Genomic DNA, 25,568 nt, shown 5'->3' on the forward strand with positions numbered 1-25,568 from the left:
AATTAACTGCACAGTGAATTCACTGTGTAAAATGACTGCAGATTTGCAGGATTTTAAGCTTTTCACCGTTTCACCTAATGAGAAAAAAACAGCTCGGAGAAGAAACAGTGGCAAATTAATATTCTATTTAGCTCATTAATTCAGCAATAATGACTATAATTGATCGTTTGGGGCCTACCCAGGAGCTTTCACCCAAATTATACTTGTAAGTGTCTGCGGGTGATGTATAGTATGTGGAAATATGTTCATGTCTTCGGTCATTAAACCAACTGATCTGTCAACTGATCTACAGACAAGGAGAGATCCAGTACCAGTGCCGTCGGTTTGACCTCAAATCTGGGATATACTGTATTTATATGTAAAGTCACTAAGAACTGAGCCGACAGCCTTGACTGAACAAACGCAGCTCAAAGAAGAAGTTTCTACAAAAAAAAAAGAAAAGGCACTGACAAAGAAACTCCAGTTAATCTGGATCAGAGTCATCGTGACCTGATCCACTAAACCGGGTCAGTGGAGTCTCAGCTGAGACGCAGAGTCTGACTCCTTTCTCAAAATACAGTAAAAGACCACGTGGACGACAAGTTCACTCACTCCAGTGAATCTCATACATGTACAACATCTGCGTGTGCACCAACCAGGTATCCGACTGGAGAATCAGAGCAGGGATTTGGAGCCGTTTTGGTTCCACATTTCCACCCTGATTACCACCCCGACGATCAATTTCCGTGATTGCACTATTTTCAGGGAGGTTAGTGATTTTTAAATGGGTCCAGCTTTAATTGTTAGATTAAATGCTGAATCTGGGCCTGTGTTGCTGACTGACTGACTGAAAGAGGCTCGAGCAAAACATGTTCTGAATCACAGTTAAAAGTCGTCGTCCAACCTGCACAGCTGTTTGCTACCAAATAAAAAATATATGTGTGTATATACATGAGTTTTTTCATGTGCTGTATGAACATAAACAAAGGCAATAACTAAAGATCAGTGAAAAGCTCTTTTTGCAAACAAAAGAAAAATCTATTTTGTAAACATTTCCATCAGTTTCTGTGTTGGAGGAGAGAAAACGGATCACACAGCTGAGTAAAAGATCTTAGATAAGGCCGTGTTACGTCCTCCTTGTTGATAACACAAATATGATGAGGCCAACATTATGGTGGCAGCGCTGCTGACAGTCCAGATCCTCCTGCCGCAGGAGAACTAAATTAGAAACGTTACGTAACACACATCAGTTGTCACCTCTGGTGTGTTTGGGACCTGATGTGCCTCGAGGCGGTTTTTCCCCGAAGAGCCCGTGCTCTCAAAGCGCTGGGATAAAACGAAGCCGCGCTTGCGTCACTGAGCACAGAGTCTCTACGGTACCGTACCTGTGTCCGAGGACGGCTGCGCTCTCTGAGGTTTGGGGGCAACAGCTCGACCGAAGAAATCCACCTCGGGCTGCGGGAAACAAACACAGAGGGAAGTTTCTCAAACACTGTCGTCAATAATAAGGCCAATAACGATGAGCAATCACACACACACAAACACCAGCTCTCATTAGCCTAATTTCCCAGTCTTCTCATCGGGGATTTTTACCCAGAGGCTTCTCATTATCCTCATTTCTGCCCTTTAGAGACGACCTCCCCTCATCACTCTGTTACACAGCTATTAAAACTCTTCAGCTCCTCAAACAGATGTGGACGGCTCCTCTCTGGCTCCACCTACAGGCTCCAACCAACACATACACGTATGGGAAAACTCATCTCCAGAAAACAGGCTCGTACTGTCACCAAATTTAATCAAAGACAAAAAAAAAAGACTCAGAAAGAAGCAGTGAAGTTCATCAAAATATCTCAGTCAGCATGACTCAGCATATAAATTTGTAGTGTAGTGACTCCCAAACCTTTCATAATGACATTTTTTTATGGCTCCCTTTCAGGCCCTCTGACATCCATAGTGTCATTTTCAAATGTTGAGCTTTGAATGATTTAAAAAACTTAAATAAGATCAATGTAAAATGTGTGACATGAATGAACAAACATCAGTTCAGCCAGGCCTCTGAAAAAGAAGGAAACAGCTGTTTTTGGGCTGTTTCTGTGTGTTAGAGATGAAATAACAAATCTGAAATGAACAATCAAGAAAATAAATAAGTAATTAATTAGACACGGATTGGTTAAAATCTTTGAATCTTGAACTGTATCGAGGGTTAATATGTATCAGCGAAACTACCTCTATGTTTACTTTTACAAAGAATTACACGTAGGCCATACCTGAAGTTAAACAAGAGTTGTTTTAAAACAAAGTATGGAGATGGTCTATGGATTATATGAAGAACAATGATTCATCTTACGTATTGAACAGGTCTGCAGTGGAGTAACCACTCCCTCTGCATGACAGCCCTCATATTTCCTGCAAATGTAGATGGTTTTTATGACATTTGGATGGACTCTCATGGACTTATAAGCCTTTCCCATCGTTTTATTGCATTGTTATTGTTCTTTTGTCCAAATGTTTGCACTGCACTGAACATATTGTGGGGGTTTATAAACTGGTACAAAGTTGGAAGCCTCATACAATATGTGCTAATTATGGAAATTCCCACTTTCTTTTTTATTTTCAATTTTTGTATAAGATAAAAAAATAAAATAAAAAAAACATATTCATGCAAAAAGAAGTATCAGCATTTGTTAGAGCTCCACTGACGGTGACAAATCTCACCATTACTTGCACTGACTGTTCTTATCACTAGGAGGGATCTTAATGTGGTGTAAATGTCACCTTGTTCTTTTAGTGTAGCCAGAGGTTGTTTTTAATGTTTGATTTAAAAAAAAATAAAAAATAAAAAAAAGAGAGAAGATGGGATAACGAGTGCTGTGTGTCTCACCCTGGTCTCCACTGTGGTCTGTTTCACGATGTTCTCCAGTCTCTGCTGATGGTTCCTGGCTGGTTTGGGAACGGAGCTCTTTTTTTCCTGCTCTTTCTGCATCTGACGGACACAGTAGATTATAAATACATTAGATTATCAACACACACACACACACACACGGTGACCTGGTTGGCTACAGCAGCAGCAGCCCCTGTGCGTGTGTGTACTGTGATGTCTTTGGGGGCTGTGTGTTGTGTGTCTGAGGCCTCACCACAGCAGGGTTCCTCTGCAGCATCACTTGCTCAGCTCTCCTCATCCTCTCCTGCTCCATCTCTCTGCTGATGGTCTGTTTGGCCTGATACGTCAACTGGCGATGCGGGGGCAGGCCTGGAAACCTCACCACCTCCTCAACGCGTCTGCAAAAAACACACACAGATATTATACACACACACATACACACAGTTTACAGATGAATACACACTCATAACACGGTGCAGCTGACACAGAGCTGAACCCTGTTAGATGACAAACAAAATAACAAAAAACTTCCACTTTTGGTGCCAGGGTTTATGTTTTCTAGAATAAAAACCCTGAATCTGCCTCATCTAAAACCTTAATCCTCTTACTGCTGATCTCCATCTCTATCACTCACTCACACACACACATATACAAAGAGTACGTGCCAATAAATCCTCACTCAATGCCTGATGGACCTAAATATAACGTAAATAAGATAATACCAGTCTGTGGGACTGAGAGCTATTTATTGAAATATATCACTCACTAAAATTTCAGAGCCGTCATCATCACTACTTGGCAAACTCTAATGAAACAGCTACTTGGCTCAGTCTCTCCCCCGAAACAGGATGAATTCCCTTTTATGCGGCTAATATTAAGCGCTTAAACCTCTGATGGTGACATTTATCCAGTTGCCGGTTAGAGGCGTGAGCGCAGGCACAGTCATTACCGTCATTATCGCCATTATCTCATTATCTGCAGCTTTTTAAAAAGAAACTGCATAGAAAACAAACTTCAGTGAGTCAGGTCACATATGCACATTTAGGTCTTTGTGAATATCTGGTTGAATAATTGATGCTTTAATCTCCCGATACTTGAATTAGTCATTGTTCTGTACTGATACTGACTCGTGTTTCTCCTCTTAACACCTTTTTAGGTTTGATAATATATTATAAAGCACTTTAAATGTCCTTCTGGTTGAAAGGCGCTGTATACAATAAACTTACCTCCTTCCTATAATCTCAGAAAATAGTGGAAAAATACAGAAAAAAAAGCCCATGTTGACATTTTAAAAAAGCAACTATTCAAATTAGAAGATAAAACAAGAACAAACATCAATTAAAGTTGGTGCCAGTTAATTCTCTGATGATCAATCAATCAACTAAACTCAGCTCTGAACCATATACTGTACATGTTTGCCCTCGGGTATTTGGATCATACATCGACCAACTGTGTTCACATAAGCTGACACAACAAAGATATACATATATATATATCTATAGGTGTATAAATAGATGTAGATACAGGGTGAACATTAAAGTATAGAGCAGCTTTAAATGCAGTTTAATTCTGATATTTGATCTGCAGGTCTCTCCGTGCTCACAGCAGCAGCGCCGTCGTTTATCAGTCCGGCCAAACAACAACAGAGTCCAAAAAAAACCAAACAAAAAGAAAGAAAAAGGAGCAGCCCAATCAAGATATCCTGTTGGGACTGGGCGTATCTGCTCTGCAGTGTTTATACATCCATGATTGTGCTGTGAGTCATCATCATCATCATCACAGAGTGGCGTTGTGGTGAGCGAGCGAGGGCAGATACAGGAAGGTGTAGAGCAGGAAGAGCCCCAGCAGAGCCAGAACCAGAGGCAGACACCAGTCGTTGGTGACCAGCACCTTGTCACAGCGAGCCTGCAGGAACGAGTCCTCCTGGCCGCCGCCGCCGGGCTGCTCCGCCACCTGGGCCAGCATGTTTTAAGATGTCTGCTGCTGCTGCTGCTGCCTCGTCATTTCACTTCACTTCACAGACATGAAGGTCCAGATGAACAGAAGGTCTCTCTGGTTAAAGCTTTCCCTCATCCAGCTGGGTCAAGTTTCCTCCAAGTTTTTCAGTCCAACAACACCATAAACAACCACCTCACTCATTCATTCATCCCTTCATCTGTCTTCATCTGTCTCCATCCACCTGTGAGGCTTTGCAGTTTGCTACTCGGCTCCCAACATCTCACACAAACGGCAGGTGTTGGAGGGATTATTCTCTAAGCCTTCATACAGAGAAACCACAGCGTGGACAAGAGATGTGACCTTCAACCTCCCAGAAACACACATCTGCTCCACATGCATCCACATTAAATATACAGTAGAGTAAAGCTAGGTGTGTGTGTGTGTGTGTGTGTGTGTGTGTACTCACGGCTCCAGCACGTATGTGTACTGTCCCTCAGGTGTGCGGTCCTGCCTGTAGGAGAGGTTGTAGGCGAGCATGGTGTCGATCAGCTCCCGCATCTGCTCCTTCTCTCTGGTGCTGAACAGCTGTGGGTTCACCTGCAGGAAACCGAGGGTTTAAGATCAGACTGAAAAGTGCTCATTTCTTTTTTTCTAATAGCAAATTTTAATTTATCGACAAATCATTTCAGAGCTAAACCACAATAACGTTTGCTTTTGGGTATACTGTCAGAGTAGTGAGAATATACTACAACAAAGTTCAACATGAAAGCACAGAACAAGCACAGACTGTAAATGCAGGTTAACTCTGAAGAAGTGACTATCATTAATAAATCTGGCCAAATAACAAGTAAATGTGAATGTACAAGATACTAGAATTAAAATGCCAGAAAAAATCTGCTTGTTTGTGACACATTTGTGAGATCTCAAAGATGCACACATAAGAGTTTGGTGAGTAACACTGGATGACGTAAATGTTGATTACAAGAAAACTAAACAGGACCTGTTCAATGCAACTCAATACAACTGTTCTGTGACAAAGAAGTGTGTCATGTTTACTTTTCGTGTTAGTTTTATGTCATTTGAAATTACATTCAAACCTTTTTTAACAAAAGTAAGACTGAAGCCCCTGAAAATTTAAAATGGTGTTACCACAAAAGAATAATAAATACCGTAATATTAATACATGTTTTATCATTATCAAGTGTACTTACAAAAATATACTTTCTTCTGAAAACATTAAGTCTGTATTTGAATTTTAATGCATTTCAGCAACACTGGGACATATCTTTTTTTTTTTCTCCCCATAAATAATGTAACAAATGATGTAAAATTTGTTAAGAAACATAGTGTTGCATTGCAAAAGTGAATTACATTTATTCCACATTTGAGTCCATTTCCTGTATATAGTCAGATTTTTATGTAAAAAAAAAAATACTGGTTACGCCACTTGACATTGGGTTGCATCAAGTCACTGACCCCTACTCTGTTGTCTTGGATTGCATTACATATTACAGGTGCAGCTGACCTAGGTGTATCTTATGAAAGGGAACAGCAACGTGCTTCGCTTATGTAACCAGGAAGTTAATAAATGCTTAATCCAGTGCAAAAGAATATGTGAATATGCATGGTGCTATATGAGTCTATAGAAATATACTGTAGTTTTGTCTTAGTTTTATTCATCTCAGGTAAAACTGATATAATAGAACTTCATATAGATTTACTCAGTGGTCCATATGTGATAAATGTACTCAGCAACAAAACCTGAGATTACAGTTTTTATATTTACACACTGGTATATAGTGTTGATGCTTTTACGTACCGGCCGTAGTTTGGGGCAGATGATGTTGAGGAGCAACGTGAGGACGTCAAGGGTCAGGCTGAGCTGGCTTATCCTGGTTCTGATGCATGCTGGGATATCACCCAACATGGAGGCCAAGGCGTTCCTGCTGCTGAGGAGACGGGAAGTGGCCTGGAGACGAAACACAAACACACACACAACAGAAACGACTCATCAATTAGATTTCAGTCCTATCAAGCCTATTCCAGCTTGTTGTTACTGTATATTTATTTTGTCATGTTGCCTGCGGTGGATTCGTACGTCGTGGTGGCTGTGTGGGTAGTTGATGCGGGGCACGTGCGTGTTGGCGAACAGGAAGTGGAACGAGACGGACAGGAAGGGCAGGTATCTCATCAGGGAGAAGTTCTGGTTGTGCATGATCACGTGGTTGAGCCTGTCCGACAGCGACAGCCAGTCCAGAGCCTCGGACACGTTGTGCAGGTTGGGGTCTCGCACTCGCATGTTCAGGTAATTCTCATACAGACCCTGAGGGACAAAGAGAGACACCAGGAATAAACAATGAGGTTCAACCTGTTGGGTCATTGCTTTGATGCTTCAGTCGCTGCTCTGGGTTTGTTACCTGAGAAACCTTTTCAAACTCTCCACTGGAGGAGGCCAGGTGTAAGATGTGCTGAAACCTCTGAGCTCCAGATCCTGCACCCTGCTCCTCGAAGCCCTGGCCAATACGCTTCCTGAAAGCACAAATTAGGACGATTGGTAGATATGTTGTAGCCAGGTGAGAATAAAAGAAGCAGAGGAAGTTAACATCGCTGATTTGAGGTTGTGCCAGCAAGATGAATTCCAGTTCCTATCTTAACCCTCAAGCTAAACCCTTAATCAAACTATTTTATTTATATAGCACATTTCGTGCGACAAACACAAACTCAATGTGCTTCACAAAAACAAAACAAAGCACAACATTACACAAGGAATACACCTAAAATAAATATAAAAGACAAAAGGAAGGAAATGTTGCAAATTAAAAACAATTAAAAACTAAAAGCTTGTTTTTACTGCATTATTTTTCACATTATGTCGGTTCTCCAAGTTAAATTCAAGATGTCAGCGTCACGCTAGCTAAGCAGTAAAGATTACTGAACTGAGAGTTACTATATTTACCAAGGAAAGAACTTGTATCTGCCATCTGTTTATAACAATAATTGCTTCTAACGTCTCTCAGTTTGACCTGAATGAGCAGAATAATTAGAAACTTGTGGGTGAATGGAGGGATGTGTTTCTATGACAGACTCATTTCTAATTCCACAGTTGAACAGCTGTGGACTCCGGTGAACAACGCAGGAACTCTGATGACACCAAACCTTTTCATCTCTTTGCTTCATTTCATAGTTCGTGACTAAACTTTAAACTTCAGCTGATTTCATGACAAACAACACAACGATACAAACTTGAGACAGGGTGAAGTAAAAAGCACCTTTTAGTCCGTGGTAACTGGAAGATCTCCTGCCACAGGTGGAACAAGCCTTTGTTCTGGTCCTTCTGTCCCACAGAGACGCTCTGGATCGTCTTGGCGTTCAGCTGCTTGTGGCCGCGACCGAAGAGAAACTGCACAGAGGAAGTCACGTGTGCACGTTTTACCACCACCTCCCGACGGGCAGAAGCTCGCCAACATACAGAGTCTCCTTCAAAGTGCTGCCTGCTGCCACTCAGACTAACTAACTAACTAACTAACTAACTAACTAACTAACTAACTAACTCACCTGTAGTGTGTTGATACAAGACCTGATGTCGTTGTCCGTCTTCTCACACAGTGACATCAGAGTGCCCGTGTCCGCCTTCATCCCCTGCTTAAGGGAAATCTGCAACAACAAATAAAAACTCAATTCATCAGCATGTAGTGCTGGTGATTTACACATTTATCTGTTTTCAATTTGTGTAGCTGTGTCTTAATTCGAATACTTCCATGAGCACACTGTCATGCTCTAGTATCTACACTATGTACTTATTTCTGTAGCGCGCGAATTTCGACACTTAGTGTTGTCTCAAATCGAATACTGTCATTGTGCAGTCACAGTGTTTTCTTCCGTTTTTGGACTGTTTAGTTTAGCTTTTAGTTTAGTTTATTTGCACATTATATGGCCTACAATAATGAAATTAAAACTTGTGCAGGAGAGGTGGAAGCCAAAAAAGGAAAATACCTCCCCTATGTAAAAACAAGATCATAATACAGAAAATCATAACTACGCATTTCGCTCGTAGCGTCGAAATGCGTTGTTCACAATAACTTGTATCAGCATAGAGTCTTATAAGTGTGCGGTGGTCGTTCTTCTCAATCCATGGAAGTATAAGTATTCGAATTGAGACACAGCATGTGTGTGTGTGTGTGTGTGTGTGTGTGTGTGTGTGTGTGTGTGTGTGTGTGTGTGTGTGTGTGTGTGTGTGTGTGTGCTGACCTCAGACAGTCGCTGTGCGAGGCGGGAAGGTTGAGTCTGAGGGAAAGACAGGAGGAAGGCCTGCTGCCTCAGAGGTCTGAGAGCAGGGGTGTAACTGAAAGCAAACAGACATCGAGGAACGAGGATCATCATTTACACGTGTGTCACATCTATGTGGCCATGAAGCCGTTTGTTGCTGTTGGTTACGGTTTCTCTTACAGGTCGTTACAGATGCAGATGATTGGTCGGAGCAGGATGGACTCCTTCTTCTTTTTCTTCTTCACAGACTCCGTCCCGCCCTCTCCGCTGGCTCCGTCTTTCCTGTTCAGAGCGGCTAACAGGATGTTGATGGCCGCCTGTCCAGCACCACAGACGAACACACAGTCACAGATCATTAATATGCAGACTCTTGTAATCACATTTATTCCACTTGTCGTCTTCACTGATTCACACTGTGCCCTGAACGTACAGCGGGCGCTCCGTCGATCTCATCGATGATGAGGCAGTTGGGTCTCTCATTGGCTCCTAACACCGACTTCATCTGCGTTGCCGTGTCGATGCGTTTCTGGAAGACCTCGGCGCTGCGGTCGTCACTGGGAAAAAACACCAACAACACTTAAATTAGACAAGAAGTTCACTGTAATCCTTTCTTTATTCATCTATCTATTAGGATCCCCATTAGCACCTGCAACAGCATCTTCCTGGGGTCGGACACACATACAACAACATACACATAAACATTCTCACTTACACATAACAAAACAAAAATAAAACAACGGCAGCTCCCTTGGTAATAAACAAAACACAGAGGGAAATCTAATGGCCATCATTTGACGGACATCACAGATTTACAAAATCCCTTAACTCATTCTCCACCACACATTTCATTCTGTACTTCAGTACTACCTTAAATAATGTAATATTAAAGGGATAGTTCAACATCTTGGCAAATTGGCCCATTGCCATAATCCCTTTAGTTTTAGCAGTAGGCTTGTTACCTTTAATTGTCGGTGCAAGCTATTTTTAGAACGGCGGAGCAGAGCCGTGAGCTGCTCAGAGCTACGCTACGGAGGCTAATGGGATTTCTTGGTTTCCTCATCAAACTCATCAAATACACAATCCAACAACTCCAAAACGCTCTGGTGGACAAGTTGTGACCTGCACATTCACCACGCTATGAGATAATAACGGAACGATATGAGACAGAGTTGTTTTCGTGGCAAATGCAGAGACTGCTTCCTGAAACCAAGAAATTCCATTACAGTGTATCCCCCAGAAAATGTGTTAGTTAAGATGGTGTCTGAATCAATCGATCGTCCGGGGGGTGGGGGGGCGGCGAATATCGCTACTTTATTTTTTTTACGTTAGTTTAGGCGGCAGCTCTTTGTTGTTAAGGCGCCCACCTTAACAGGAAACCGCTGCGGGAAACCCTGCATTAGCCTCCGTAGCGTAGCTCTGAGCAGCTCGCGGCTCTGCTCCGCTGTTCTAAAAATAGCATGCACCGACAATTAAAGGTAACAAACCTACTGCTATGACTATAGGGATTATGGCAAAGGGCCAATTTGCCAAAATGTTGAACTATCCCTTTAATACTCAAAAAATCACATTAATCAACATTTACAGCCTGAAATGCCCTTATCCTTGTATTTTGACCACTTGTACACACATTAATTCCAGAAAGGGTAAACTTTGTATTATTCACGATGAAGTCTTGATTTGGTTCGACTCACCTGGCGTTGATCTCCACCACGTTGTACCCAGCATGCTTAGCGATGACGTGAGCCAGGGTGGTCTTCCCCAAACCCGGAGGACCAGACAACATAGCCACCTAGAGAGGGACAAAGAGAAATAATGAGCTCTTCATCATCGCTGCTGTGAGTCAATGAACTGATGCTGCACCAAGACGAGGATGCAGACCTTGTATTTAGGTCTTTGGTACTGGTCCAGTTCGGCCTCCAGCAGCTCCTCCGTTATCTCGATCTTGGTCTTGAAGCGGTTTGGGTTCTGGTTGCCTTGATTGGGTTTGAACGAGTGCTGGTTGGAAACCTGTCTCTCGGTCCGGACGGGGCGGGACTTCCTCTCACGTCCGAACACGACGGTGTCCCAGAGTTTCAACCATTTGAGCAGACAGCGGTTGGTGAACTGTAAAGACAACGTCACACCGATTTTTAATCAGATATTCAAGCAGGGTCAATAAAAAGGGATTTATCTATAACAGAGACAGTAGGTGCGTTTCCATTACCTATAGAAATGCGCAAAACCTACAGTAAATATCACAATAAAAAACAGGAAATGGAAACACCTACGTCTCGAAAAAACCTCTCAAATATCGCCAAAACATTTTTACGCTCTCGTAAGGTGGTTTTTCAGACGTTTCGATATCAAAGTGTATCACAAAAGTGAAATGGAAAAACGTTTTTCTAATTTTCACGTCACTCCAAGTCTGATCAGATCTGATCCCGTTTTCTGTTTCTCTTCGCTCTCCCTCTCTCTCCCATCTGTTTTGAGTCATCCCATCCCGTGGACCGTTTTCACCCAACTGGGTTATTTTATTGTGAGGTACAATCATTCAACTCAGTCTGATATTTTAAAATGTTTTATCGTATTTTGTATCATGTATGACTTAGCTTTTCTTTCCATTGACCATATAGGATAGGGTACACCTTTCTCAAATGTATTGCACTTGACCTGGTCTTTTTAGATGTGGAAACTATGTTTCAGTATTGTCTATGTGTTGTCTATTGTCTATTTGTGTCATTTTATGTATCACCCTTGTATAGTAGTTTGTGGTCTGTGTTTTCTGTGTATTTTTATATGTTATATGTTGGGACTGCAGATGGAAATTAGCAACCATCTCTTCATTTTCTGCAAATGATTAATGTCATTGCACACTGTCCCTTAATAAACTAAATAAACTAAACATAACTCAGGTGGTATCACACAATAACATGTCCGTGTGAATAACCAAACAACAGTTCCTTCTGTTGCAGTCGTGAGACTAGACTTTACGAGAGTTACAGCTCATTCGCAAAACACTTGACAATGGAAACACCTGCAAATAGGAATTGTACTTTTGTTTTGCGAAAACCTGCAATGGAAATGTAGCTAGTGATACACACACACACACACACAGCACTTACATCATCACTGAGGAGCTCTGTGTAGTGTCGGGGAGAAAACCTGTCCACCCACAGACGAGAGGTGCAACCCTCTGTGTCTGCAGGATCTTCGTTCTCTTCGTCCTCTCTGCTCTCAGGCTCCACCAGCACATCGTTCACACTGCTACAGTCGATCAAAGAAAGACACAATTTAAAAGCAAATACAGTACTGCATCCATTCACTTTTTTATGTTTCTTTCTTTCTTTGTGTGTGTGTGTGTTACCTGGCCAGCAGCTGTGTGAGGCGTTCAGATTCCTCCACAACCTGCTGATGACGCTGTGGGATTTAACAGAGAAACTGAAATGAGTAAAATTAGGTATCCACATACATCTACTAATAAAGTCAATCAATGCATGTTTACAGTTTCTTGTTTTAGCCTTAAAAATAGGCCACTGTCAAGGTATTATTGTGTTGAAGGCAAAATAAAATGATGAATAATAGAGTTTAGACGTGCTTTGTGTAGATATTAAACTTCTGTCAACTACGAGATGAGATTTCTCAGCTACTTTGATTTGTGTCAAATTAGAACAAACTGATTTTGTTGCTGCAGAACGACTCTAGTCAGTTGTACTATGGTCTGGATTTTGTGTGTGTGGCCGTGTCACTCACCTTTTCTGCTTCTTGTTCTCTTAACACACTTATGGGCATCGCCAGGAGCCCCAGTGAACCCTGGGAGTTTGGTAGTAATCTGGAGTCCGGTGTCTGGAGAAAACACCGAATACAGTTTGATGACATGAAGACGTGAATGAGACCAGAGCAAACAGTGAATCAGGCTTTAACCACGAGGTGTTTTGAGTGTGTTTGTGTAACAGAAAACATCACAGATGTGTGAACGCTCAGGAATTTGACCTTTGTCGCTGCTTCTTCTTTCTGCCGGAGGTAGACCCGAGTCCCCGATGAGTCTGTCACACTGACGTAGTCTCCCTCTAACGGAGGTCGCTTCAGCACATGCAGCGATGCAGGCGCCGCTGTGGGGAGTCGCCTGGGCGTCTCTGGGATCGTTGCAAAGCCGCTGATGTCCAACGCAGCAGCAGTAGACCTGGAAAACAAACATGTAGGAATCTGTTGTCGTGTACATGTAGCGCCAGTGACAGTGTTTCTGACCAACAATCAAAAATAAGAGGAGAAAAATCCCAGAAGAGAGGAAATCCTGAGGTTTGACAAGTCGTGATATCTAGATATAAAAATATCTAATTATCAAAACTCCCATTAGGTAATTTAATGTCAATCAATTGATTGACTTGGGACCATTTTGATTAAAAAAAAGTATGATCCAATTATTCATGATGAGTTTAATCACAGTGACCTTTCACGACTTAAATGTAATAATCTCTCCTGGTATTTAATCAAGAAGCAAAGAGGAGACAATAGCAAATCCTGAAGTTGAAGAAGTCTTAATATCTAGTTTAAATATCTGATTATCAAAACCCCCCTGAGGTAATTTAATGTCAATCAATCGATTGGCTTTGGCCATTTTGATTTTTATTTGATTTTTTTAAAAAGAAAAAGATTTTATCCAATTATTCATGAGTTTAATCACAGTGACCTTTGACGACTTCAGTGTAATATACATCAGGGTGTCTGGTCTCGAGTTGGCACATTTCTTGGAGGTAGAAATATGCCGATTTTAGGTAGTTGTAGTGCCCAGCGGCTGCAAATATTGGCAGACAATCCAACATTGCACACAAGTGCATCTGCCAAGATCCTGTGCGTTCTGCTTTGATCAGAGCTCGGGCTGTCTGCAGCATCTTTTGATAGTTCACCCACAGCCGGCTGGTTTTTGACCTTGTGCTAAGGTGCGCCCTCTTCGTGTCCACCTTTTCCTTGATTTGGTTCAGCATATCTGATGCTGCAGCATTCTCCAAAATTGTTTCTTTTGTTACCATGGATGAGTACAACTCTCCAGCTTGGTTCACCAATGACTCAAACTGCGAGTCATCCTCCTGCAGCTCTGACACAATCAGGTGATTGAGACATCTGTCCACCAGCAAATGTCCACGAAAAGCTCTTTGGACGGACTTTCCAGTCATCATATGCTGGACAGCGTTTGAACCATAGACAACTTCCATAATGTTCCTGAGTCCTGTGCCTTCCATCAGTGTGCCTATTGCACCAAGTAGGTTCATAAAAGTATGAAAACCTCCAAGCATTAAGACTATGCGTTTCAAGGGACTACTCTGTGGTGCATCCATAATGATCTCTGCTGCTTTCCAGTACAGTGGCTGATCAAACGTAATAATGGGTGGAGCATTGTGTTTTATAGCCAGGTCACAAACAAAATCCAATGTGGATAAAATACACGTTTTATCCCCAGAGTACAGGTCAATCATTGGCAGGAACACAACTGATGATTGGCCTGGATGTTCTAGTCCTTGGTGAATGATATGCATCATTCCTTGCCACCCTGGGGTTTCTTGTTTGAAGTTCAGTGAGAGCTCCCACAGAACATCAACTGTTCTGTCACAGTTGATCAGTGCTGGGAGGTTGTTGAACACGATGGTTTGGCGCACATGTTTCGCAAAGTGATATTTGATGACTGGGATTTTACTTTGCACTGCAAAATCTAGGTTGGTAATGTGTCTCCTTGGAATGATACAGTCCTTTTTTCGCCCTGGAGTGATTGCTGCTATGATTCCCATTCCATGGAAGGTCCCCTTGCCATCAATAGTAAGGATGTTGTGGTCGACGTTGTCCCCAGCAAAAAGAAGTGTCATGTCCAGTACATCTATGTCATCCGCTAACATATCTGGGGCAACTGAATCTGCTGCATTCTTTTCAAAACGCAAAACTTCCCTGTATGATGAAGCAAATCTCATTCCATGAAGGGTATCCACCAGGAATCTTGACCGATACATAAGATGTGCCTGTATTGCAAGGCCAAGTTGTAATGGAGCTACTACAGCACGTGGTCGTGCTGCCTGGACAATTGCCTGTCCAATTCCTGCAACCTTTCGGCTTGTCTCCTTACCCACAAAAAGACCAATCAAAAGTTTACGGAGAGTCTCAGGAATAAACGAAAGGGCAGAGTCAAGCTCAAGTGACTCGGTGCTTGGATATTGATCTGTAACGGACGGGACATAGGACTTGATATCACTTTTGATCAATTGTGCAGCTGTTTGAATGATCGCTTGTTTCTGGGATTCCTCATCCTTTTCTTGTCTGCAAAAATAAGATCGCAGTATTTGTGATGTCTTCTCTCTCAGTGTCACTATGTCATAGAGGCCATCCCCTTCGGTGAAATGTACATTGTCCTGGTACTGTTCTCTTAATTAGTGTGACTGCTGAAGCAGTCACACTATTGTTCTTCTGTTTGGCCATTTTCTTCCGCCTTTTTACGGTCTTCTTCTAGTCCTTCATACTTTGTGCTATTTCAACAATTCATATATCAAAACGTGCAGCTTCTTTTGAACTTTATCGGCATTACTTTTCTCTTTTTAACTATTTATACTTTTTCAAATATTTAACTTTTTCTGATTTTTTTCAGCTTTATAATGTGTGTGTATTGCGTCTAACGAGCAGAGCCAGAGTGGTGTCAGAGTGGAGAGAGGCAAAAAAACATTCTAGAGTTTTTCTGGCTAAACTGTCAGCACGGCCACAAATTAAACTCTAGACAAATTATTTTCTCCAGTTTTGTAGCCACACTTGTCTTCTGGCTAAAATTCTGGTCAAAAATGCAAAGAGACTTAGATAATAATTTTAAATATTTTTTAAATGCAGCCAGGGAGCTCTCTGCTCTCATTAAGCTCAATGCATTTTTTTCACATCAGCAGGAGAAGGAGCTCAACTTTGTAACTTGCTGTTAAGTGCTTTTTAATTCATTTTAATTCACCAAAAAATAGTCACAGGTCACAAAAAAGTCCTCTTCTTACTTGGTGTGGCTAACTTATATTAATTTATTTTTGTTTTAAGCATCATTGAAAAATCTCACATTCATCAAAGTCTCAACCTCTCTTCTTGACAACTCCTCTGTAGTGTAGGGGTTAGGGTAACTGCCTGCCAACCCTAAGGTCACTGGTTCGAATCCAAGGGAAGAATTCTTGTTATGTTATGTTGAATTCTGCTCTCCTCCCCCGCCTTCAATTGGTTACAGGTGTTTGTTATCTCCTTGATTACTCGTACCAGTTTGCAGCACATCATCACATTACAATGAATGACAACAGTCTTGAAAGCAGTGTGCTCTCTGTAGCCGAGTGGCAGAGTAAAGGTTTAGTGATCATATGGTCACGGGTTCGATTCCTGCCTCAGTCATTTCACATCATTGCTTGACTTTTGATTCCAATTATTCAGCTGTCATTGGACAGTCTTTGATTCCTCATAGTATAAAGCTCATTGTAACTCAGGTTCTCTGTGGCCATATGGTTAGTGTGTTAGGTGTTGTGCTATTTCAACAATTCATATATCAAAACGTGCAGCTTTTTTTGAACTTTATCGGCGTTACTTTTCTCTTTTTTAACTATTTATACTTTTTAAAATATTTAACTTTTTCTGCAAATTAAACTCTAGACAAATTATTTTCTCCAGTTTTGTAGCCCTCAATTGGTTACAGGTGGTCGTTAAGAGACGCATTAATTGCTAGTGCCACCATTTGCAGCACATCATCAAATTACAATGGCAACATGCTTATGTCTGTGCTCTCTGTGGCAAAGTGGCAGAGTTAAGGTTTCCTGATCATGAGGTCATGGGTTCGATTCCTGCCTCATTCATGTTGTACTTTCTGCTAGAGACTTCATTCAAATTCTGATTTGTAGACAAACTTCTAATGGCTCTTTTATGATGCTTTTATAAAGACCCACTCCCGTGAAAATCGTGTTTTTTGAGCTTTTCACATGTTCCTGTGGCATTTTTCTTGTGTTAGAGCACATATCAGCAGAAAAGGAAGTGCAAAATTGCATTTCTGAGTTTTTCTGCCTTCAAACTGCTGTGAACCAATGGCAGACTCAAACTGGCAGTTTCAGGGAGACTGGAGCTGATGTGTCACAGCTCCAGGGGAGGGCACTAGTGCTACAAGCTGCCGCCCCGTTCTTCATCTGGCTCAGAGGTGAAAGGCTTGGCAGCTCAGTGTAACTGTCAAGGTATAATAGGTATAGCTCACCTGGTAGAGCAGCTATCACAGTGAGCAAGGACTATGCTCCAGTCTGTGATCGAATCCCAGTGTAGAGTTTTACACTAAATGCGCTGAATCTGTAATTATACAATGTCCAGCCAATCAACAAGTTGGTGTAGCGACGGGGCTTTGCACCAGTCGGTCCCTGATTGGCCAACGTGCTGTGTCAATCACAGCGGCGTTGCTGATTGGCTCGGCCTTCTGAGGGTTTCAGTCGAAACGCTTAGAATGGGGATGAGGCCAGACTCTCCCTCGGAATGAAATGAAATGCACTTCCGCGAGAGGCTGGTTTACGAGGCTAACAAGCTCCCACCCCGTTCTTCATCTGGCTCAGAGGTGAAAGCCTTGGCAGCTCGGTGTAGCTGTCAAGGTATAACAGGTATAGCTCACCTGGCACCCTGATGGGGTACGAGGAGGTGGCTGGGCGGGTGCAAAACAGCGCAGTCTCCGCCCACCCCCCAGAGGTGAATTGCTAATGAGCTGGTTTTAAAATGGCCGAAAAGGGTTGCGGTAAAGGTTTATTGATCATGAGGTCATGGGTTCGATTCCTTACTTTTTTTTTTAAGCAGAAGCCAGTGATCCTATTATCAAAGGTTTTCTTTACCCCTCACATACTGTCTCTGTCTGTAGCCTAGTGGTTAGCTTGCTGGTCTGGAGACCTGAAGGTTGCTGGTTCAAATCTTGCCTCAACAACAATTATAGTGAATTATTTTCCCAGTCGTCCTCTGTTGACTTCTGATAACTTGCTTCATGTTGAAACTGCTGCTCTCAGCCTGAAATTCACAGAAATTTTCATTCTAAGTCATTCAAGCTTGACTCTCAAGCTTTCTTGATGTTGACAGTGCAGATCATTAACAGACAACAGTCTCTGCAACTGTGTGCACTGTGGCCTAGAGGCAGAGTGGAAGTCTACTGACCATGAGATTGTGGGTTCGATTCCGACCTTGGTCAAACATTTGTATGGTGGTCACTGCTTGCACTATTTGCTAATTCTGCAACAGAAAACAAAAATCTCATATTCATCAAACCTCTACTTCACTATTAGTGTTGGAATATCCCAGTGGATAAGGTTCCTGCCATCTAACCATGTTGGGACTCAGCCCATTCAAATTGGAGGACCTGACCACATGGCCTCCTTTGTCTCCCAAACAAAGGAAACCCTCTGAACTCAGCCTCCCAGCGTCCTTCACCTCTTCACACCTAGGTGTGAAACCTCCACTACTGACCCACCATTGGTCAGGTATGGCCCCAGGACCGGTGAGGTCACAGGCCATATAAAAGGAGAAGTGTCCTTCTCTTCTCTTCTCTTCGCCCTCTTCTCTTCCCCGCTCTTCAGCAGGAGCTGCCGCTCCTCTCAGCTCCTCACCTGGAGCTACTGCTACAGCTCTCCAATCTCCATGAGGCCTGCCTGCACAAGGCAGACGCCTCCACTGGTAGCGCCGCGAGTGCCTACCAACGGATTAAAGAAAAGGAACCAGCTAGCACGACGCAAGCTCTGCTAGTTGAGCTACGGAGCCACAAAACAAAGCAAGCAACCAAGGACTCTCCTCAACAGAACTCAAACTACACAGCCAGGGCGGCTGTAGTTCACTGGACAAAGACACAATCACTGGACTTGACAAACCGCAACAGGACCGGCAACCCTGCAACCGCAGGATCCCCACCAGCACCGGGATCTTCTCACCCTCACGTGACTTGGTAACGTAACTGGGTCTAGTTAGCTTACCTTGCACCTTGACTAAGCATAGAGTACTTCAACCATGCCAATGTATGTATTGATTGAAATCAGTTTAAATACTTGAGCTTTGTTGTTGTTGCTTTGTTGTTGTCAGCTATAGTCTCATATTTAGTTAACCTATGTTTAACATGCAACTTGAGCGTTGAACAAAGGACACACCTTTGTTCACCTCCCCCACATCACATGGGGTTGGTCTTAGAGGCCATCTTGGAGGCCATTTGGTTGTAAACCCCTTTGTCTCAGGACAAAGCAACCATCCTCCATCTTTCCCATTGTCTGAGATCACACTTCACACCTCACAGACACATGGTCACCGACACATAGCCATACGCTCTCACCAACACACACACACACACACACACACACACACACACACACACACACACACACACGTGTACATAGTGTATGTAGCTTGTCTTAGTTTCATGTTTTGTTATTCCATTTTCTAGATGTGTCCAATAAACTTCCTTGAAACTTTACTCGTCTGTTAATGTTGTACAATAGTGAGTATGCCAACCTCTACGCAGTAGAACTTCTAAATCCTTCAACTTTGCAGCTATTAATAATGTTAATTTGTTTATAATTATTAATTTAATCATTAAACAAGGTTCTATATTAATAGTTAGCACACCCTTATGAGACTGACTTTGGTACATTGGCTGTCTGGTGCCCCGAGGTGGATTTAATAAAATTAAATCCCATTAATAATTTTTGTAGTAATTATTAATATTTTGGTATTGATATTTTACTAATTTGATAGCCAATAACCCTCTTAATAACACTTTTCTTATAAGTTGGTATAACCCCAACATAAATGGTGCCCCCTTTGTGAGGCATCTAAATATTCTTAATAAATTACCTATAAATTGTGTTAGAGCACAACATTAAATGGTTTCCCCGTGCGAGACATAATTACACTTTCTCTTTAGTTGTGCTAGAGCACAACATAAATGGTGCCCCGTGTGAGGCTGTGTACTGTTGGCATTTATTCACATTTGTGCAATATTAATTTTGAGCAAAATTTTGGACATTACTGAAAGTGAAATCCAAAACTGAACTAACAAAAAGTTCACATAAAACAGAGCTAGTCTGCTACACGAGTAGACATCTGACTTTACATGCAGAAAGTGAATTGTGCTGAATTTTGATTTATTCCTGAGTTTTGCTAAAACTCTTTTGAGAATTAAGCCCATTGTGCTGCATCAAGAATTTGCGACTGTTGCTAGTCTTTCCAGTTGAGTCTTCTCTGTAGGAACTTTAAGAATTCCTGTCCCGCATTTGAATACCACGTATTCAATGCTACTTTGTTCTGTCAAAATTGGTTGTTAAGCTAAGTGCTCCCCTTACCCTTAACTTTAAGACACAGCGTGCCGCCGGCCCTGTGTAACCTAGAGAGCTTGTACCGGTTGTCACTGCCATGCATTTCAACCTGATTAAGAGTAGAGCTTGAAGATAGAGCCACAGTGTGCTGCCAGCCCTGTGAAGTTTTGTACCTCGCTGCCACTCCCAGCTTGAGTTACTGTAAGAAACCACTGGAGTAGTGCATAGCCAAAGCTACACTACTACAAGGTGTCTGCCAAGCAACACCACTGCAAACAATTTGCTTTGCTTTATAGGTTTCTCAGATTTGCTTAATCTCACCCCTCAGAGTAATAATGGAGAACCCCTCTGTAGAGCAGTTCATGTCTGCCCTGGCTCAGAGCCTAAACCCCGGCTACTCTGAACTCATCAACAAGTTGAATCTCAGTGAGTGTAGGAAAGAATTGGACTTGCTACTTAATGACAGATGGGATGCTCAGAGAGCATCCAAGGGCCCGTTGTTAAGATGCATGCTTCTGATCTGCCACAGACAGGCCAGTCTTTCAGCTCAGACCAAAGCAACTCTGGAACAAGAGGTAGAGTCCCTAAGAGTGCAAAATGCTAGTCTACTTCAAGAAGTGAAGACAGCAAACCACAAAGCCTTACGTTACCTAGAAAGCTTGCACTCAGCAGAGTTAGATCTCTGCTCACAGAAGGAGGAGTTGTTTAAACTTAGGTCAGAACGGTTTGACTCTCCACAGTCTTTCAGACAAAGTGATTCAGGTTACTCTGATTCACACTCCTCCCTTGGAGGAAGGTTAACTCCTTCCCCATGCAGATGGGGACATTTCCCACCTGACCTGAAGTCCTTGGGAACTAAGTCAGCTCCCCAACCTCCACTAAGGTGCAGAGGTAACAGCCACCTGGCTTCCCATCTTCCTCACGTAGATAGTGAGGAGACATGTAGCGTATCATCTAGTGTATATACTGCACCTCATTCTCAGCCAGTTAACTATGCTTTCACCCGTGCTCAGCCCTCCAAAGGGGGGACTAGAGCATTTCAGGACTGTTCATCCTCTTCCCTGCAACACCAGGAGAGGGATGACAGGGGTTCAGTCCCTGTCTTCCCACCTGTAAGACCCAGAGCACAGGCGGTAGATGTCCAGGATAGCTTAGTCTCGCCTTCATCTGACAGGACCACCCAGTATCCCCGCCTTGAAGTGCTTGAGTTCCTAGCTAAGGACTTACAATTCTTTGATCCTGACAATGGTAATCATAACATTGATGATTACCTCAGTGAACTAGACCACAGCCTAGTTGACTTACCAAGCGCTACCCACAGGGAGAAAGTCAAACTTGTGTGGAAAACCAGCTCAAAAGCTGTTCACAAGTTCATGCAGTCACTTCCTCCCAGAGTCAGAGACAACTACCATGATCTTTGTCAAGCACTGTTAGATGAGTTTTCTTCCCCTGTTGATGAGGTCTCAGGAATAGTTGCAGCTTCTCAAATTAAACACTCCCGTCTTGAGCACCCCAGAAACTTTTACAAACGTTTCAGACATGCATATTTTCAAGGAAAGAATGCACCAGGCTTGGAGGAAAGCCCCCTTTTTAAGTCTATGTTTGTGAAAAATCTTCACCCCTCAATATACATGCAGGTTGCACTCATGACAAGGAAGGGTGAGCTCTCAATGCATGAAGTTCGGAAGATGACATATGTGACCTGGGAAACTCTAGTCTCTTTCAAGACACAGGGGAAAACAACTGAGCCCAGCAGCTCAAACATGCAGGTGTCACACAGACCTGCAAGCTCAAGACGTCTCCCTCGCAACACGCCAAAGGGGGGTGACAGTCGGCCACGTCCAGACACCGAGTGCAACCGCCGTGTCCACCATCTGCATAGAGATAGGCATTCACACGGTAGAAGCTGTAGGAAGCCTTATGCTCAAATTGTGGCCCAAAACTATGAGCAATCAGATGATAGCCCCATCATCTCTGACCACAGTGTAAAACATGGTCAGCACCTTTCAGATAGTGACAGTGCTTCTGAATGCCTCTCTGTCTCCAGCTACCAGGAGCGTTACAGCCCTGAGCCAGGTGTGAGGAAACACCAAAGACACAAAAGCTCCAGAGCTTCCTCCTCACACCACAGACAGTCAAACAAGTACTAGTGCAGGATTCCTTGATTTTCTTACAGTTAGAGCTCAGCATGGTTTTGTTAGCAACAGCAGCAAATTCTGATTTGATTCAGCCATCACTGTGATTTCTGCAAGTAATCTTGGATCGACTCCTCTGCAGTATCTTATTAATGACATTGTATTTACACCTATCATGACATGTCATTCACCTTTCTCACCATAGCATCACTAACACCCACATTCCATCATTTACACTGATGAATAACTAGAAGATGTTATTTGTTGTGTGTTATGTTTCATTCTGTATGTAAGTGGATTTTGTTCTGTAGTCTGTCTATGCTTAGTCAAGATAGATAGAAACCAAATGCCCAGTTGGTTTGTGAACTGCCCAGATATCATTTTGAATGGACTAATGACTATGGTGCTCACAGGATCACACATCACGTGGGATCCTGAGACCAAAGGGGGGATGTTGGGACTCAGCCCATTCAAATTGGAGGACCTGACCACATGGCCTCCTTTGTCTCCCAAACAAAGGAAACCCTCTGAACTCAGCCTCCCAGCGTCCTTCACCTCTTCACACCTAGGTGTGAAACCTCCACTACTGACCCACCATTGGTCAGGTATGGCCCCAGGACCGGTGAGGTCACAGGCCATATAAAAGGAGAAGTGTCCTTCTCTTCTCTTCTCTTCGCCCTCTTCTCTTCCCCGCTCTTCAGCAGGAGCTGCCGCTCCTCTCAGCTCCTCACCTGGAGCTACTGCTACAGCTCTCCAATCTCCATGAGGCCTGCCTGCACAAGGCAGACGCCTCCACTGGTAGCGCCGCGAGTGCCTACCAACGGATTAAAGAAAAGGAACCAGCTAGCACGACGCAAGCTCTGCTAGTTGAGCTACGGAGCCACAAAACAAAGCAAGCAACCAAGGACTCTCCTCAACAGAACTCAAACTACACAGCCAGGGCGGCTGTAGTTCACTGGACAAAGACACAATCACTGGACTTGACAAACCGCAACAGGACCGGCAACCCTGCAACCGCAGGATCCCCACCAGCACCGGGATCTTCTCACCCTCACGTGACTTGGTAACGTAACTGGGTCTAGTTAGCTTACCTTGCACCTTGACTAAGCATAGAGTACTTCAACCATGCCAATGTATGTATTGATTGAAATCAGTTTAAATACTTGAGCTTTGTTGTTGTTGCTTTGTTGTTGTCAGCTATAGTCTCATATTTAGTTAACCTATGTTTAACATGCAACTTGAGCGTTGAACAAAGGACACACCTTTGTTCACCTCCCCCACATCACATGGGGTTGGTCTTAGAGGCCATCTTGGAGGCCATTTGGTTGTAAACCCCTTTGTCTCAGGACAAAGCAACCATCCTCCATCTTTCCCATTGTCTGAGATCACACTTCACACCTCACAGACACATGGTCACCGACACATAGCCATACGCTCTCACCAACACACACACACACACACACACACACACACACACACACACACACACACACACACACGTGTACATAGTGTATGTAGCTTGTCTTAGTTTCATGTTTTGTTATTCCATTTTCTAGATGTGTCCAATAAACTTCCTTGAAACTTTACTCGTCTGTTAATGTTGTACAATAGTGAGTATGCCAACCTCTACGCAGTAGAACTTCTAAATCCTTCAACTTTGCAGCTATTAATAATGTTAATTTGTTTATAATTATTAATTTAATCATTAAACAAGGTTCTATATTAATAGTTAGCACACCCTTATGAGACTGACTTTGGTACATTGGCTGTCTGGTGCCCCGAGGTGGATTTAATAAAATTAAATCCCATTAATAATTTTTGTAGTAATTATTAATATTTTGGTATTGATATTTTACTAATTTGATAGCCAATAACCCTCTTAATAACACTTTTCTTATAAGTTGGTATAACCCCAACATAAATGGTGCCCCCTTTGTGAGGCATCTAAATATTCTTAATAAATTACCTATAAATTGTGTTAGAGCACAACATTAAATGGTTTCCCCGTGCGAGACATAATTACACTTTCTCTTTAGTTGTGCTAGAGCACAACAACCACAAGGTCACTGGTTCAAATCCCACCTGAGCAGTCTTGTTAGTGTGTCAGCAACTTTGAACTTTAAAGACCCGCTCCCATGAAAATCATGTTTTTCGTGCTTTTCACAAGTTCCTGTGGCATTTTTCTTGTGTTAGAGCACATATCAGCAGAAAAGGAAGTGCAAAATTGCATTTCTGAGTTTTTCTGCCTTCAAATTGCTGTGAACCAATGGCAGACGCAAACTGGCAGTTTCAGGGAGACTGGAGCTGACGTGTCACAGCTCCAGGGGAGGGCACTAATGCTACAAGCTCCTAGCCTCGTAAACCAGCCTCTCGCAGAAATGCATTTCATTTCATTTCATTTCATTTGGGGTGGGCGGCAGCAGGGCGGGAGTAGTAGCAAAGACGGTTTAATATCTTTGGTAGTAGCGTTGACAGACAACCCCATTCAGCCAATCAACAAGTTGGTGTAGCGACGGGGCTTTGCACCAGTCGGTCCCTGATTGGCCAACGTGCTGTGTCAATCACAGCGGCGTTGCTGATTGGCTCGGCCTTCTGAGGGTTTCAGTCGAAACGCTTAGAATGGGGATGAGGCCAGACTCTCCCTCGGAATGAAATGAAATGCACTTCCGCGAGAGGCTGGTTTACGAGGCTAACAAGCTCCCACCCCGTTCTTCATCTGGCTCAGAGGTGAAAGCCTTGGCAGCTCGGTGTAGCTGTCAAGGTATAACAGGTATAGCTCACCTGGCACCCTGATGGGGTACGAGGAGGTGGCTGGGCGGGTGCAAAACAGCGCAGTCTCCGCCCACCCCCCAGAGGTGAATTGCTAATGTGCATGGCTAATGAGCTGGTTTTAAAATGGCCGAAAAGGGTTGCGGTAAAGGTTTATTGATCATGAGGTCATGGGTTCGATTCCTTACTTTTTTTTTTAAGCAGAAGCCAGTGATCCTATTATCAAAGGTTTTCTTTACCCCTCACATACTGTCTCTGTCTGTAGCCTAGTGGTTAGCTTGCTGGTCTGGAGACCTGAAGGTTGCTGGTTCAAATCTT

The 25,568-nt window shown here is 43.0% G+C and overlaps 1 protein-coding gene across 2 annotated transcripts in view; it reads right to left on the minus strand.

Annotated features, from left to right (window-relative positions):
- The window catches only part of chtf18 (CTF18, chromosome transmission fidelity factor 18 homolog (S. cerevisiae)), a 35,630-nt gene that overhangs the window by 818 nt on the left and 9,244 nt on the right, over positions 1 to 25,568 (minus strand). Inside the window, exons 4-21 of one of the 2 annotated variants that reach the window (XM_085783370.1) lie at positions 13,034 to 13,223; positions 12,794 to 12,886; positions 12,408 to 12,460; positions 12,166 to 12,307; positions 10,943 to 11,167; positions 10,756 to 10,853; positions 9,495 to 9,618; positions 9,245 to 9,381; positions 9,047 to 9,140; positions 8,354 to 8,452; positions 8,068 to 8,198; positions 7,216 to 7,327; positions 6,897 to 7,121; positions 6,618 to 6,767; positions 5,265 to 5,395; positions 3,114 to 3,258; positions 2,861 to 2,956; positions 1,365 to 1,434 (exon numbers count right to left, since the gene is read on the minus strand). In XM_085783370.1, the coding sequence (XP_085639496.1) occupies positions 1,365 to 1,434; positions 2,861 to 2,956; positions 3,114 to 3,258; positions 5,265 to 5,395; positions 6,618 to 6,767; positions 6,897 to 7,121; positions 7,216 to 7,327; positions 8,068 to 8,198; positions 8,354 to 8,452; positions 9,047 to 9,140; positions 9,245 to 9,381; positions 9,495 to 9,618; positions 10,756 to 10,853; positions 10,943 to 11,167; positions 12,166 to 12,307; positions 12,408 to 12,460; positions 12,794 to 12,886; positions 13,034 to 13,223 (2,315 nt within the window). The remainder of the gene's footprint in view (positions 1 to 1,364; positions 1,435 to 2,860; positions 2,957 to 3,113; positions 3,259 to 5,264; positions 5,396 to 6,617; positions 6,768 to 6,896; positions 7,122 to 7,215; positions 7,328 to 8,067; positions 8,199 to 8,353; positions 8,453 to 9,046; positions 9,141 to 9,244; positions 9,382 to 9,494; positions 9,619 to 10,755; positions 10,854 to 10,942; positions 11,168 to 12,165; positions 12,308 to 12,407; positions 12,461 to 12,793; positions 12,887 to 13,033; positions 13,224 to 25,568) is intronic. The other variant, XM_085783376.1, reaches the window with a different exon arrangement.

This window comes from Trachurus japonicus, chromosome 1 (assembly GCF_045865225.1).
Source record: "Trachurus japonicus isolate A0001 chromosome 1, Traja_1.0".
NCBI classification, from domain to species: Eukaryota; Metazoa; Chordata; class Actinopteri; order Carangiformes; family Carangidae; genus Trachurus; species Trachurus japonicus.